The sequence below is a fragment of the Saccharomyces paradoxus genome, chromosome XIII (assembly GCF_002079055.1).
Source record: "Saccharomyces paradoxus chromosome XIII, complete sequence".
Lineage (NCBI taxonomy): Eukaryota > Fungi > Ascomycota > Saccharomycetes > Saccharomycetales > Saccharomycetaceae > Saccharomyces > Saccharomyces paradoxus.
In genome coordinates, this window is record NC_047499.1 from 1 (window position 1) to 13,791 (window position 13,791).

At 38.4% G+C, this 13,791-nt stretch overlaps 2 protein-coding genes across 2 annotated transcripts; one reads left to right on the top strand and one right to left on the bottom strand.

The window, feature by feature from the left end:
• Positions 1 to 6,418: 6,418 nt before the first annotated feature.
• Positions 6,419 to 7,990, bottom strand: SPAR_M00010 (IMP dehydrogenase; the record flags this gene model as incomplete). Its single annotated transcript, XM_033912297.1, has 1 exon — positions 6,419 to 7,990. One exon carries the CDS (start codon positions 7,988 to 7,990, stop codon positions 6,419 to 6,421), a length of 1,572 nt encoding a protein of 523 aa, XP_033768188.1.
• Positions 7,991 to 9,999: 2,009 nt separating this feature from the next.
• SPAR_M00020 (epoxide hydrolase family protein) lies at positions 10,000 to 11,133 on the top strand (the record flags this gene model as incomplete). Its single annotated transcript, XM_033912298.1, has 1 exon — positions 10,000 to 11,133. The coding sequence occupies one exon, from the start codon at positions 10,000 to 10,002 to the stop codon at positions 11,131 to 11,133; it is 1,134 nt and encodes a 377-aa protein (XP_033768189.1).
• Between the last annotated feature and the right edge of the window lie 2,658 nt (positions 11,134 to 13,791).

Sequence of the window (13,791 nt, forward strand, 5' to 3'; positions counted from 1 at the left end):
CACACACACACCACACACACACCCACACACCACACCCACACACTAACACTAACCCTAACTCCATCCATTCCTATCCCCATCTCATCTTGTTGAATGTGATAACCCAAAAGCATGATATGGGTAATGTTTCAGTACTGTTTCAGAATTGTTTCAGTAATGTTTTAGACAAGGAAAACATAGAGCAGCAAACCTCCGATCCGACAGTACTTAAGAAACCATAGTTTCTGTGTACAAGAGTAGTACCTATGTAATTCTTACATTTACATAACATATAGAAAGGTCCAATAAACTTACAACATTATGACATATAAGCTAGATCGTAATTCACTACGTCAACAGGTTATGAGCCCTGAGAGCAATGCTTCAGAGACCATAATTAATCTATCTAATCCCAACAATTATAAACAGTGGCTGTACGGTATCGAGACCGCTGCTGAATATGCTAACGAATATATGAACGAATTCGTTCATACCGGAGATATCCAATCAATGAAAAGGGATTACAATCTCAGCGCGAATGATGAAAGCTTTGTCAAAACCGTATTTAACAGTTTCCTGGTAAAGCTCTACAAGAAAACTATCGTGGGTGAAGCTGCATGTGAAATGAACTGGATATGTGATGATTCACTTGGAAGGGTCTCTGCTTATGATATTTTCTCGCACTTCGAAGAAAACTATAATGAAGTCACTATTGGATCCAGGCTTACTCTTATAGAGGACTTACCAAATATATCCTCCAAGCCTGTAGATGAAATCGCTTCCTTTTTGAAAACCCTATTCACAATGCTTGAAGACAATAGCGAAGAACAGGACAAAAAGAAAAGACGCGATACCAATATCGCGTTGCTATTAATGACCTTCTTACCCGAGTTAAAGGAATCATTCCACGAGAAATTCGGTGACTCTAAAGCTCTTCAGCTGTCACAAGTCATTAGATTCTGTAAATTAAAGGCGTCATCGAATTCATTATCTTCAGTCTCAGATGCATTGGTTGCACAAGACAGAAGAAGCTATCAAAAGAAAGGAAATAAGGGATGTATGATTTGTGGGGCTGATCATCGCTTAAGCAACTGTTCTCTGCTTAAAAGAAGAATACCAGAAGCCAGAATCTTTAAATTATATCCTAATGACAAGACGAATAGATCTTCATCTGCTAGTGTTGCGATTCCTGACTATGAAACGCAAGGCCAAACAGCAGGACAGATAACACCAAAGTCCTGGCTCTGTATGTTATCTTCGACCGTCCCAGCTACCAAATCCTCAGATTGGATTTTTGACACAGGATGTACTTCACACATGTGCCACGACCGTTCTATGTTCTCATCATTTACTAGATCCTCTAAGAAAGACTTTGTCAGAGGAGTCGGCGGTTCCATACCCATCATGGGCTCCGGGACTGTAAACATCGGCACTGTTCAATTAAATGACGTATCCTACGTCCCTGATTTACCAGTCAACCTAATATCCATTTGGAAACTATGTGCTAAATCCAACTCTTCTGTTACGTTCACAAAAGAGGGTGTCACTGTGAAATCACCTGATGACGTGATTTCTACGGCTGGGAAGTTAAACAATTATCTGTACATTTTCGATGATCTTACGCCCGTAACTACCTTCTCTTCGCAAAATTACTTCTGCTCTAAAACATTGGATTCATCTAAAATGATAACTTCCGCAGCGTTTCATACCGTTGCAGATAAAATGTTGTCGCAACACATTTCTCCCACTGCTCTCCCGGTAAAATGGCATGCTCGTATGGGCCATCCCGGAGCAGATATTTACAATTCCTTGGCTAGAACTCTGCGTTTTCCAAAATTTAAGACGGCTGAATACACTATTTGTCCTACCTGCTCACTAGCAAAAGGAATCATCAAAAAGGGTAAAGTCTCGCTCAAAAAATATACCCAACCTCTTCAAATGGTACAGGCTGATCTCTGTGGTGGGTTTCGCTACCAAGAGTTTCAGTCAAATAAATATTTTCTTACTATCCGTGATGCCTATAGTCGCTACTACTCTGTAATACATTTAAAATCCAAAGCAGACGCTCCGATAAAATTCATGGAATGGATCAACGAAACCGAACAATACTTTAGCTCCCGGGGTGGATTCAAAGTCGGATCTGTTCGTACAGACAATGGTACAGAATTCGTAAATAAAAATCTTCATGCGTTTTTTAAATCTAAAGGAATAGAGCATCAGTTAACTATTCCATATCATAGTTATCAAAATGGTGCTGTTGAACGTGCACATCGTACCATCGAAGAACGCACTCGTTGTCTCCTTATCGGGGGGCGTGTTCCTCCGTCCTTGTGGTCTGAAGCTGTTTCTTGCGCAGTCTATTTAATCAATAGGTCCCCTGTAGTGTCCAAAAATAACAGTATCCCATACTGCCGGTGGTTCAACATCCCCGCAAAAGATTTCGGTATCGCACATCTTCGAATTTTTGGATGTACAGCATACGCAACCTTACAACCTAGTCTTCGAGACGGCAAACTTGCCCCAACTGTCATATCTGGTGTTATGGTTGGCTATGACTCTAACCATCGAGGATACAGGATTTATCATCCCGAAACTGGCCGCATCTTTGTGAGCAGTCAAGTTCGATTTGACGAACACATGTTTCCTCTTGCTGATACAGAGGCAGTTCACGTCTCTCACGACTTTGCCACTTCCGCTATTGGGGGGGTGTCCAAATATCCTGAAACAGGGTCAACCGTCTCTGCTCCAAAGAACGACGGATCTGACTTGGCAAATTTGCCAATAACTGTTCCCAAAAATGTAAATCAACCAGCACATAAACCTAATACCAGTAACATCTCTTCCTCTGATGATGATGAGGATATTTCAATGGAAATCGAAATGGAAAAACCTATCCCTGAGTGTAACCAAGACAACTTACCAAACTCCGGATGTCCACCAACAAGGATACAACATTCTAACTTTGAATCCTTACCAACCGTGTCTACCGAAGACGAAACTAATTCTTCTATGGAGAAAACTCCTGAAAGAGTTCCAGCGGCACTAACTTATCGAGAAATTCCAAAATCATCCGATTCAGAATATATTCCGACATGCCGAAATAGAACTAGACGTGTTAAAAGAACTAATAAGAAACCAACGCGATCCCGCGAAATAGAAATATATGATATATCACGTCCAAACGTAATATCGAGTGACAACTTACCTGAAGTTAGAAGTGCCAAGCAAAGAAAGACGGTGTCCAATACAAATGATACTGTAGCAAGGACAAATAGACTTCCAACCGTGCTACGAACTCTAGACTCAAACAACATTGACACGCTGCATGTTGCCAGTACTGGTGAAGAAGTGTCCATCGAAAGACTTTCAAGCATGGCTCTTCAGGAAGCGAAGAACAATTCCGCCAGAACTAATCAAGCTAATTCTCTTACTGATTGGTTTCCAGTAGGCGCAATGCCGATACCTGACCAGAGGTATCTATCCGTTCACGATGGAACATATATCAGCGACTCACAAGATGTGGGTGATACTGACCTCACTCCTGCTGTAACCAGGCTAGTTACTGAAGAGAATTCAATCGAATCTCCTCCATCGTTGGATTCATCGCCTCCAAATACCTCATTTAACGCGGCTCTAACTGCTATTATCCATAGCACAAAAAAAGGAAACCCGAAAACCTATGCCCAAGCAATGGGAAGGCCTGACTTTCAAGAATGGCACAACGCATGCCTCAAGGAACTTTCCGCGTTCAAAGATCACAATACGTACAAATTGGTGTCTCTTCCAAAGCAAAGAAGAGCTCTTGGATCGCGCTGGGTATTCACAATAAAAGACTCCGGGACGTACAAAGCTCGCCTTGTCGCCCAAGGACATACTCAAAAGGCTGGTATTGACTATCAAGAAACTTTTGCACCAGTCATTCGATATGACTCTGTTAGATTATTTCTGGCCCTTGCTAGCTGCCTCAAACTAATAGTATATCAGATGGACGTTGACACCGCGTTTCTAAACTCAAAAATGAATGAGCCGGTATACGTAAAACAACCACCCGGATTTATTAATGAAAGTAATCCCGACTATGTATGGGAACTATACGGCGGTATGTATGGACTCAAGCAAGCCCCATTACTATGGAACGAACATATCAACAATACTCTTCAAAAGATTGGTTTTCGTCGACATGAAGGCGAACATGGCTTATACTTTCGTTCCACATCTGATGGTCCCATCTACATTGCCCTATACGTAGACGACTTACTTGTTGCTGCTCCCTCTCCGAAAATATATGACAGGGTTAAGCAGAAACTAACGAAGTTATACTCAATGAAGGATCTAGGTAAAGTTGACAAATTCCTCGGTCTTAACATTAATCAATTTTCAAATGGAGACATCACTCTCTCACTTCAAGACTATATTGCTAAAGCTGCATCTGAAAGCGAAATAAACATATGTAAGCCTACACAGACTCCGCTCTGTGACTCAAAGCCTCTTTTCGAAACAACTTCCCCGCACCTAAAGGACATCACTCCTTATCAGAGCATAGTTGGACAGCTTCTCTTTTGTGCAAATACTGGTCGTCCTGACATATCTTATCCGGTCTCACTACTCTCCAGGTTTCTTCGCGAACCTCGCGCAATCCATTTGGAGTCTGCTCGACGAGTTCTACGGTACCTATATACCACCAGAAGTATGTGTCTCAAGTATCGTTCTGGATCTCTGTTGGCACTAACTGTATATTGTGATGCATCTCATGGAGCAATTCACGATCTCCCACACTCTACTGGGGGGTACGTGACTCTACTTGCTGGTGCTCCAGTTACGTGGTCATCAAAGAAACTCAAGGGTGTGATTCCTGTATCATCTACTGAGGCAGAATACATTACTGCAAGTGAAACTGTCATGGAGATAGAATGGATTCAAAACTTGTTTGAACACTTAGGCCAGCCACTTATCTCATCAACATTATACGTAGATAATGAACCTGCTATAAAACTATCTAAACATCCTGTATTTCACACGAGAACAAAACACATTGCCTTGAGATATCACAAGCTAAGAAGTGCAGTGGCAGCAGGCATAATTACCATAGAGCATGTTATTACAAAGAGACAAGTTGCTGACATATTTACAAAAATCCTTCCAGCAGAATCATTCAAAGCACATAGGGCTGTCATGGTGAGGGAACCAGAAACTGCAAAATAACCACTCTCATGCGTATTCAGTTATGGGGGGATGTTGAATGTGATAACCCAAAAGCATGATATGGGTAATGTTTCAGTACTGTTTCAGAATTGTTTCAGTAATGTTTTAGACAAGGAAAACATAGAGCAGCAAACCTCCGATCCGACAGTACTTAAGAAACCATAGTTTCTGTGTACAAGAGTAGTACCTATGTAATTCTTACATTTACATAACATATAGAAAGGTCCAATAAACTTACAACATTATGACATATAAGCTAGATCGTAATTCACTACGTCAACACATCTCGACCTGCCCTCCCCCTCTTACCCTACCTCTCACACATCACAATCCACGGCACTTACCTCATCACCCCATGCCCTGCCCCATTCTCCCACTCCACCACTCCTAACCGCCACCATCCATCCTCCGATTATTCATCACCACTCCCCAACCACCATCTACCCCCTTCCCAATATCTCCTATCCAACTCTCACTACCACTTACCCTACCAACCATCTACATTCCCCCATCTACCATGTCGTCCTTACTATAACACTACATACCACATGTAAACAGATCAAACGTAAACAAATCTAATGTAAACAATCTAACGTAAACAATACACCAGATAACTTACCCTGCCACACTATCAACCTCTCCATTATACCTTCCACATTCCCAAACAACACCACCTCCAACTATCACTACCACATACCTAAATCTACCGTACTCACCTTTTATTTATTTAACGATATCGCATATGCACACGGACACTATAGAACACATCACCCCAACTTACCCGCCATAATACTCTACACCAAGGCCATCCATCTCTCACTCGATCACTACCATATACATCACCACATCACCATACACGGCACTTGCCTCAGCGGTTTATACCCTGTGCCATTTACCCATAACACCCACGATTATCCACATTTTAATATCTATAACTGATTACACAACCTCAATTATCATATAAATACTCTTAACTTCATGTTTTATAACGTTTTCATACAAATACCCACTACCCATTTTATATATATTAATATAGTTGCTACCAAATATTCACCACTAAAATCACCTAAACATAAAAATATACTATTTATCAATAAGAAGGTATAAACACACTATATATTAACATAACATATCACCCCATTCATATAATTGTAATGCAGTATGAATAGGTGCCATACGGACAGCACTACATAAGATTATCATCACTACTATTGTATTAATGATCCCATTCGAACATTCAGTTATGTAAACGCTTTTCGTAAGAATGTAAGTTATTAACACCACCTTCTAGTTGAGCAGAAGCCGTTCTGAATTCAAATCTAACTTTACCGCTCTGGACATTCTTCTTTAATACAGTTAACGACCTACAGCCAATGTCTTGGCAAGAATGTTGTAATCCATTGTACAAGTACGGAATAAATTTCTTAATGGATCCTTTGTCAACGACAGCGCCGGAGACACCCTGTGCAACCAAAACGCTGTCAAATTCTGAAAAGTAACGAGACGTAGATGCATTCCCTTTAGTACCAGTCTTTTGCATGGCGTCAATGGAACCCATACCACGGTACGCCTTCAATCTTTTACCATCTTGATAGAAATACTCACCTGGTGATTCCGTAGTACCAGCCAACATACCACCCATCATAACAGTAGAAGATCCAAGAGCCAACGCCTTGGTAATGTGACCGATGTTTTGAACACCACCATCAGCCATACATGGAACACCGAACTGGTTAGCAAATTCACACACGTTGTAGACCGCTGTACCTTGTGGCCTACCACAAGCCATAACTTCTTGAGTGATACAAATAGAGCCAGTTCCCATACCGATTCTCAAACCATCCGCACCGGCAGCAATCAAATTGGCAGCTTGTTCCCTGGTCACAACGTTACCAGCGATGACTTCCAGACCTGCGAAACTCTCTTTGACCCACTTGAGCATGTTCAATTGGAAAATAGAGTTGCCTTGGGATGAATCCAATATGACGACATCCAAGCCGGCTTTGACCAATAATCTTAGTCTCTCTTTATCAGCGTCCATAGTACCAATGGAAGCACCACATAGCAATTGCTTGGTGTTGGCAGATTTGGACGCTAATGGGTAGTTTTGATTCTTCATTAAATCAGTTCTGGAAAGCATAGAAACTAAGTTACCCTTTTCATCAACAATCAATAGCCTACCCTTTTTGATTTTCTTTAGAATCTCGTTACCTTCTGATAACGTGATACCTTGTGCACCGGTAACAGCGTTCTTGGTCATGACATCCTGAACGAGTAAAGAGTCGTCCTCAACGAACTGTATATCACGAGAAGTGATGACTCCCACCAACTTTGCATTTCTCTTGCCATCTTCCGTGACAGGGAAGCCTGCAAATCCATACTTTTTCTTCATGCTCTTAGCTTCACCAACGGTGGTTGTTGGAGAAATCACAATAGGGTTGTTAATAAACCCATTTTCATAGTTCTTGACCCTTCTGACCATGTCAGCTTGGTCCTCGGGCGTACAGTTATGGTGAATGAAACCGATACCACCCGACAGAGCCATAAAGATGGCCATTTCCGATTCTGTCACAGTGTCCATTGGAGAGGAAACCAATGGAATGTTTAAAGTGATATTCCTGGTCAGCTTAGTCTGTAGGCTAACCTCAGAGGACGCAAAATCGACTAAACCTGGTAAGATCAAAAAATCGTTATAAGTCAACCCACCTCTGATCTTGGAGTCCATCAATTCCTGCACAGACAAACCATCCAGTCTTGGAAGGCTCTTGGCAAATTGCAGTGCGGTCTCGTAGTCCTTAATAGCGGCCATTGCTTTTACGTATTTGGGTTGTTATCAATTGAAACTGAAAATATTTACTTCTTTTAGTTTGTTATAAACGAATAAAAAAATAATAAGAAAAGTAAGGCAAGGAATAGAATAGAATACAGGAAAAAAAGTTCCCAGCATACTAGGTAAAATGTACAAGCCCACGAAACTGAGAAAAAGCCACCAAGGTTCTCCGGTTAAATGTTCAGCAAAAAATTTCCAGTCGAATTTTTTTCTAAATGTTAAATGGGAAAAGACTCCACTATTTATACTTTTTTTTTTTATTTTTTTTTTTTATTTTTTTTTCCGCTTTCTTCGAGGAAAAGAAATGCGCGGCGTGCCTGCGCGGCGGTTAGGAAAAATGTTGACGTAATGAATAACGATCTAGCTTATATGTCATAATGTAGTAAGATTATTGGACCTTTCTAGATGTTATGTAAATGCAAAAATTACATAGGTACTTCTTAAGTGCTACCGGATTGTAGGTTTGCTACTATATGTTTTCCTTGTCTAAAACATTACTGAAACAATACTGAAGCAATACTGAAACATTACTCATATCATGCTATTGGGTTATCATATTCAACATATATTAATAACTATAATTGATCACATAACCCCAATTATCATATAAAGCGGCTTAGTACAGTACGTTATGACGCTTTTGTATGAATACCAATCACTGATTTTACATATGCTAACGCAAATTCCAGGAAATAACCACCACTTATGTTACCTAAACATAAAATATATCGGTCATAATCAGCAAGATATAAACACTAATCAATATACCAACATGAAATATAATAGCAATACTATTTATAATAATGAACAAATAATTAAATTAAAAGTACGCTATGAGTATTTCTTGACGAAAGAAATTGCGATCTAGCTTTTATTTTATGATGAAGTAAAATTATTGGACATTATCATAAGTTATGTGAATGTAAGATACATATTATTATAACTTTTGTAAAGAAAACCTGGGGTGTCTTGAGTACTAGTAGATTAGATATTAGTTACTACTTGATCTTCCTATGCAATAAGTTACCGAAACATTATTCATACCATGTATTTAAGTTATCAAATTTAACATTGATAACATTATATGTGTGCCATATTATATTACAAATTATTATACTCACGCTGCTTTGCATTATTTACTTCATCTATAAACCTTAACTACAACGTCACTAAAATTATCATGACTTCCCGACACGTTCATATTGCATAGAGATGACTCCTGCGGCTTTAGTGGCCTTACGCCTTCAAAAAGACTCAATGTGTTCACATTTCTGCTTGAATGTGGTTTGGTTTAATTTTTCATTCGTGGATACTGTTGTCATCATCGCATTATTAGCACAATAGGAATCGACAGAAATAAAGAAGAAAGCAAATGATTTAATTGACGTAAGGAATTGAGATTTAGCTTATATGTCATAATGTAGTAATATTATTGGACATTTCCTTATAAAAAATCTATAAGAGTACATATCATCGTACCCTCTTCACAAGATACAACCCATTCTTATATGTAGCATCACCTTACAATATCACATTGGTTACTTGTACATTATCAGTAATACATTTAGGTTGGCATATTTAAAAGATTTACACCGTTGATCTGCTGTTGCATACAATATATTTTGAAGTCGGTAGTGAGGTTTGTTTGTTTATATTATTTCACTTTCGAAGTGTGTGATTAACATTGTGGCACAACCGTGCAACTTACTCGTATCCTAGCATCCTAGCATGCCAGCAGGCCTTTACAACTTTATTTTTGAGCCAAAAACATCACCCCTTTTTGATCGGTACTCGACAGCATAATGCACGCGCTTACAAAAGCACATCGTACCGTATCCGATCGAAGCAGCTCAGTATCTGAAATGCTGACTAATACGTACCAAAAATAATAAAACTATAAATACTGTTACATGCTTTTCCTTACGAGTTCATTGAGTTACTTGTACAATTTATCCATAGGAAAAAAACTAAGATATTGAGAGCTCAGCATGGGAGTTGAAGAATTTTCGATCCATGTATCAGAAAATGAGCTTAAAGATTTAAAGAGACGTTTGTCGAGCGCAAGAATTCCAAAAAACGTGGAAAGAAAAAATTGGGATTTTGGAACAAATGCAGAGTACCTAGCTGAAGTTATAAATTACTGGAAAAATTCATACGATTGGAGAAATATAGAACAAAAACTCAATGGTTTCCATCACTTCCAAACAACGATTTCCAACATACGAATCCACTACATCCATGAGAAAGGAAAATCAGCCAATAGTATCCCTATTATTTTGACTCACGGGTGGCCAGACAGCTTTCTTAGATATACAAAGCTGATTCCACTACTAACAGACCCTGAGAAATTTGGAGTGAGCTCAGGAATTTCATTTGATGTTGTTATTCCTTCGCTTCCAGGTTTTGGTTTTTCTGATTATCCTGCAGGTGGTTCTATAAACAATGACACCATTTCCGATATCTGGTTAGAACTCATGAAAAATAAGCTGGGATATGATCGTTTTTTAGCAGCTGGTGGTGATATAGGCTCAGGTGTCACTAGGTACCTTGGCTTCAAATATCCTCAGAATTTGATTGGCATTCATTTAACCGATGTTGGAATTATTCGAGATTTGCTTAATCAGTCCCAGTTACAAAGTTTCTCTTCAGAAGAACAGGAGTATTGTAAAATTGCATCTGATTGGCTTGATAAAGAAGCAGGTTACATGAAAATACAGTCCACTAAGCCTCAAACTTTAGCTTTCGGACTCACTGATTCGCCCGTTGGATTGGCTGCATGGATTCTGGAAAAGTTTCATTCTTGGAGAGACCTACAGACAAATTTACCCCTCGACGATATTATAACGAACATCATGATTTATTGGTTTGGAAAAAATATTTATACGGCTACTCGTGTTTATTATGAAAATAGCCATTTTTTGAATCCTATCGGAACGATAGAAGTGCCTACTGGAATTTGTTTATTTCCCAAAGACATCTTATTGCCACCACGAAAATGGGTCGAAGCTCATCTTAATGTTGTCCATTGGGGAAATGTACAGAAAGGTGGACATTTCACTTCTATGGAAAATCCAGAAGAATATGCGGCGGACTTATTTCTTTTTTTAGATAAGCTTAGGTAAAATTTATACTGTCATCCCTGTTGCACTACTACAGGTGATATAATTATGGAATCAATAGTACACAGCTTTCTGATGTAACTTCAAACAATAGGTATATCAAAATAAAAATAAAAAGGTGTATCCCTAGATGCTTCAAAAGGGTAGATATTTTTTCTGGAGGTAGTATTAAAATTGACCTCACCGGTGTCATTTCGAGGTTTAGATATGTGAGCACAGTAAAAATGTTGGTATAGCAATAAAAGCCTATGAACAGGCTAAATTTTAGGGTTGGAAGAGAGTTAAAAGAGCAGGTTTTGATCAGAAGCTGGTGGGTTGACTGGATAATGAAGGTTGGTAGAAGACTGCCACCCCTACAGTTTGTGTCAGTTTGTAAAAGATTCAATTTGACAGTAGAATGGAGATATTATATATAGTTAAACAGCTATCAGCCTCCTCGTAGCAAGTTGGAACCATAATGGAACTGCGCTGAACCGGTATTCTCATTCTTGGGGTTACGACGGTTTTATACCTTCTGCCGTTTGGAGATTTTGCTTTTTGGCACTTTTTGAACAGTCTTTCTACATCAGCTGCTGGATATTCTTTATTCTCGCGACAAAATTCTATTAAATATACTAATGCAAAAGTGATGTTCGGTGATGTAACTCTGTGTAACATTGATAATACTCAAGGAACATTTGAGTATATAAGCGATCGAAACTATCTCCTGTCAGAAATACCAATTCAGTAAAACACTTACAGAAAGCTTATAAGAAGGTATCTAATATATGTACTCTCAGATCATATCACATTCGGTGAGCTAGTACAGCAACCTTACACGAACAATCCTTACTGGGATACACTATCACCTTTACAAGTGCATGAAAATACGCACAAAAAAATAGAGGGTTAATTTTAGTTTACTATTTGTGGGCTTCGGATAATAAACTTAAAATCTCCAATATTATGGTAACATTTTTACCGTCGTAATTTTAGTTTACATTTATTTTTTAGAAAAGCTGTTCCTTAAAAGAAAAGTATTTAACCAGATAATACAATACAAATTGCATAAAGCAGTTACACTCACAGAAGAAGTTAGTCAAAATCCCTTGAAGTTGCAAATAGTAGTTCTTAATTTACTCTATCACTTTTTTTTTTGACTGGCTAGGTTTTTTTTTTCATTTTTTTTGAAGCACTGCTCCTGAATCTTATTCCCATTCAGCAATGGTAAAGTAATGGTAAAAGCAAATATTTCCAAAAATCCAATATTAAGTGCCAGTTAGAGAATTCAACTCTATCAAGGTTATTATCAGAGTAAGCAAATTATGCTTGTTTTGGCAAAAAATCCAATTAGAAATTTATACTGAAATCTGAAGCTTATGCTTACTTTTACGAAGTATACGCTTAGTAAAACGCAGTTTTACAATTCACCTACGCCAATAAGGAACAATCAATTAGACATAGCACGTATTATGTTATTGATGCTCCGGACCAGATTACTAATTTATGAGAAGTGTTAATAACTCCTAGAAATTAGCAACAGAGGCCTTCCAAGTGCCTCTGCTACTAACATTCAACCGATTTAATGACATATAACGTTAATAAAGTGAAAACATAAACCATATGTTGGTGGCACAGTTCCCACTATTAACGAATGCTATCTGCGATAGTATACCGTTGTTTCAGTCATCAATCCACCTTTTATGTAATAACCTACTAGAAAACATCATAGTATAGATATGCCCCTCAAAGAAAATCAATATATAGATTTATCGAGGTAAAAACTATTTGAGAGCGTTTGCTGGAGTTATGCCCAGCTCTGTTTTAAGAGTTATTGATGTCCTTTATATTGAATGTAAAGTTGTAGAGCAGAACTACTATGGTGAGTACGAAACTGAAAGTTGGGTTACTGCTTAGGGTTTGAGCATTGATGCAAGATAATACCGTCGTCCACAAGTTCATTGGTGTAGTGACTACACTTTTTGAACACATTTTTATCATATGAAAACAATCTCTTCATTTCTGGTGTTTTTTCGTAATATATGAAGTAAAGCAACATATCTTCTGTTAAAACTGTAAAAGATTTGAAAATCTTATGAACAGACAATTTGATGACTTTGTTTCACAATATACAATGTCGAATTAGTGCTCTGTTAAATCAAGTTCGAGGTACTCCAAGTTGGGAACTATTTAATGAGTACTAAAGATCTGTCCAGAACCCGACCAAGCAAGCAAATTGAAACTATACATAAATGCGATTTGTTGGAATACTTACCTGAATATTTAATGCGGTTTTCTTACCATGCACTTTGCAAACCATCGGAAAAAAGTCTGGTGAGTAATGAAGGTGGTTCTATATCAGTTATGTATGGATATATATATATATATACGGCGGAGGCTATCCATCTTGTCATTCTTTCTCCTTCTCCTTCTCACTAAACTATACCATACTTTGCTGTTCTACAGCTAGCCTCTATCATCGCCTAGAAAGGGTAAAACCGCACTTTTCTGTAGAATAATTTTTGAAGTTATTATATAAAGATGTCAGAAGCTGTCAGAGCAAAGCCGCTTTGTGAGGGTAGTTTTTCCATTATTATGACTAGAAAACTTTGTTCCTGTACTTACAGATGTTTTGAATCAGAAATGGTCATCATATTATCTTAAATGGAACAGAAACCTTAT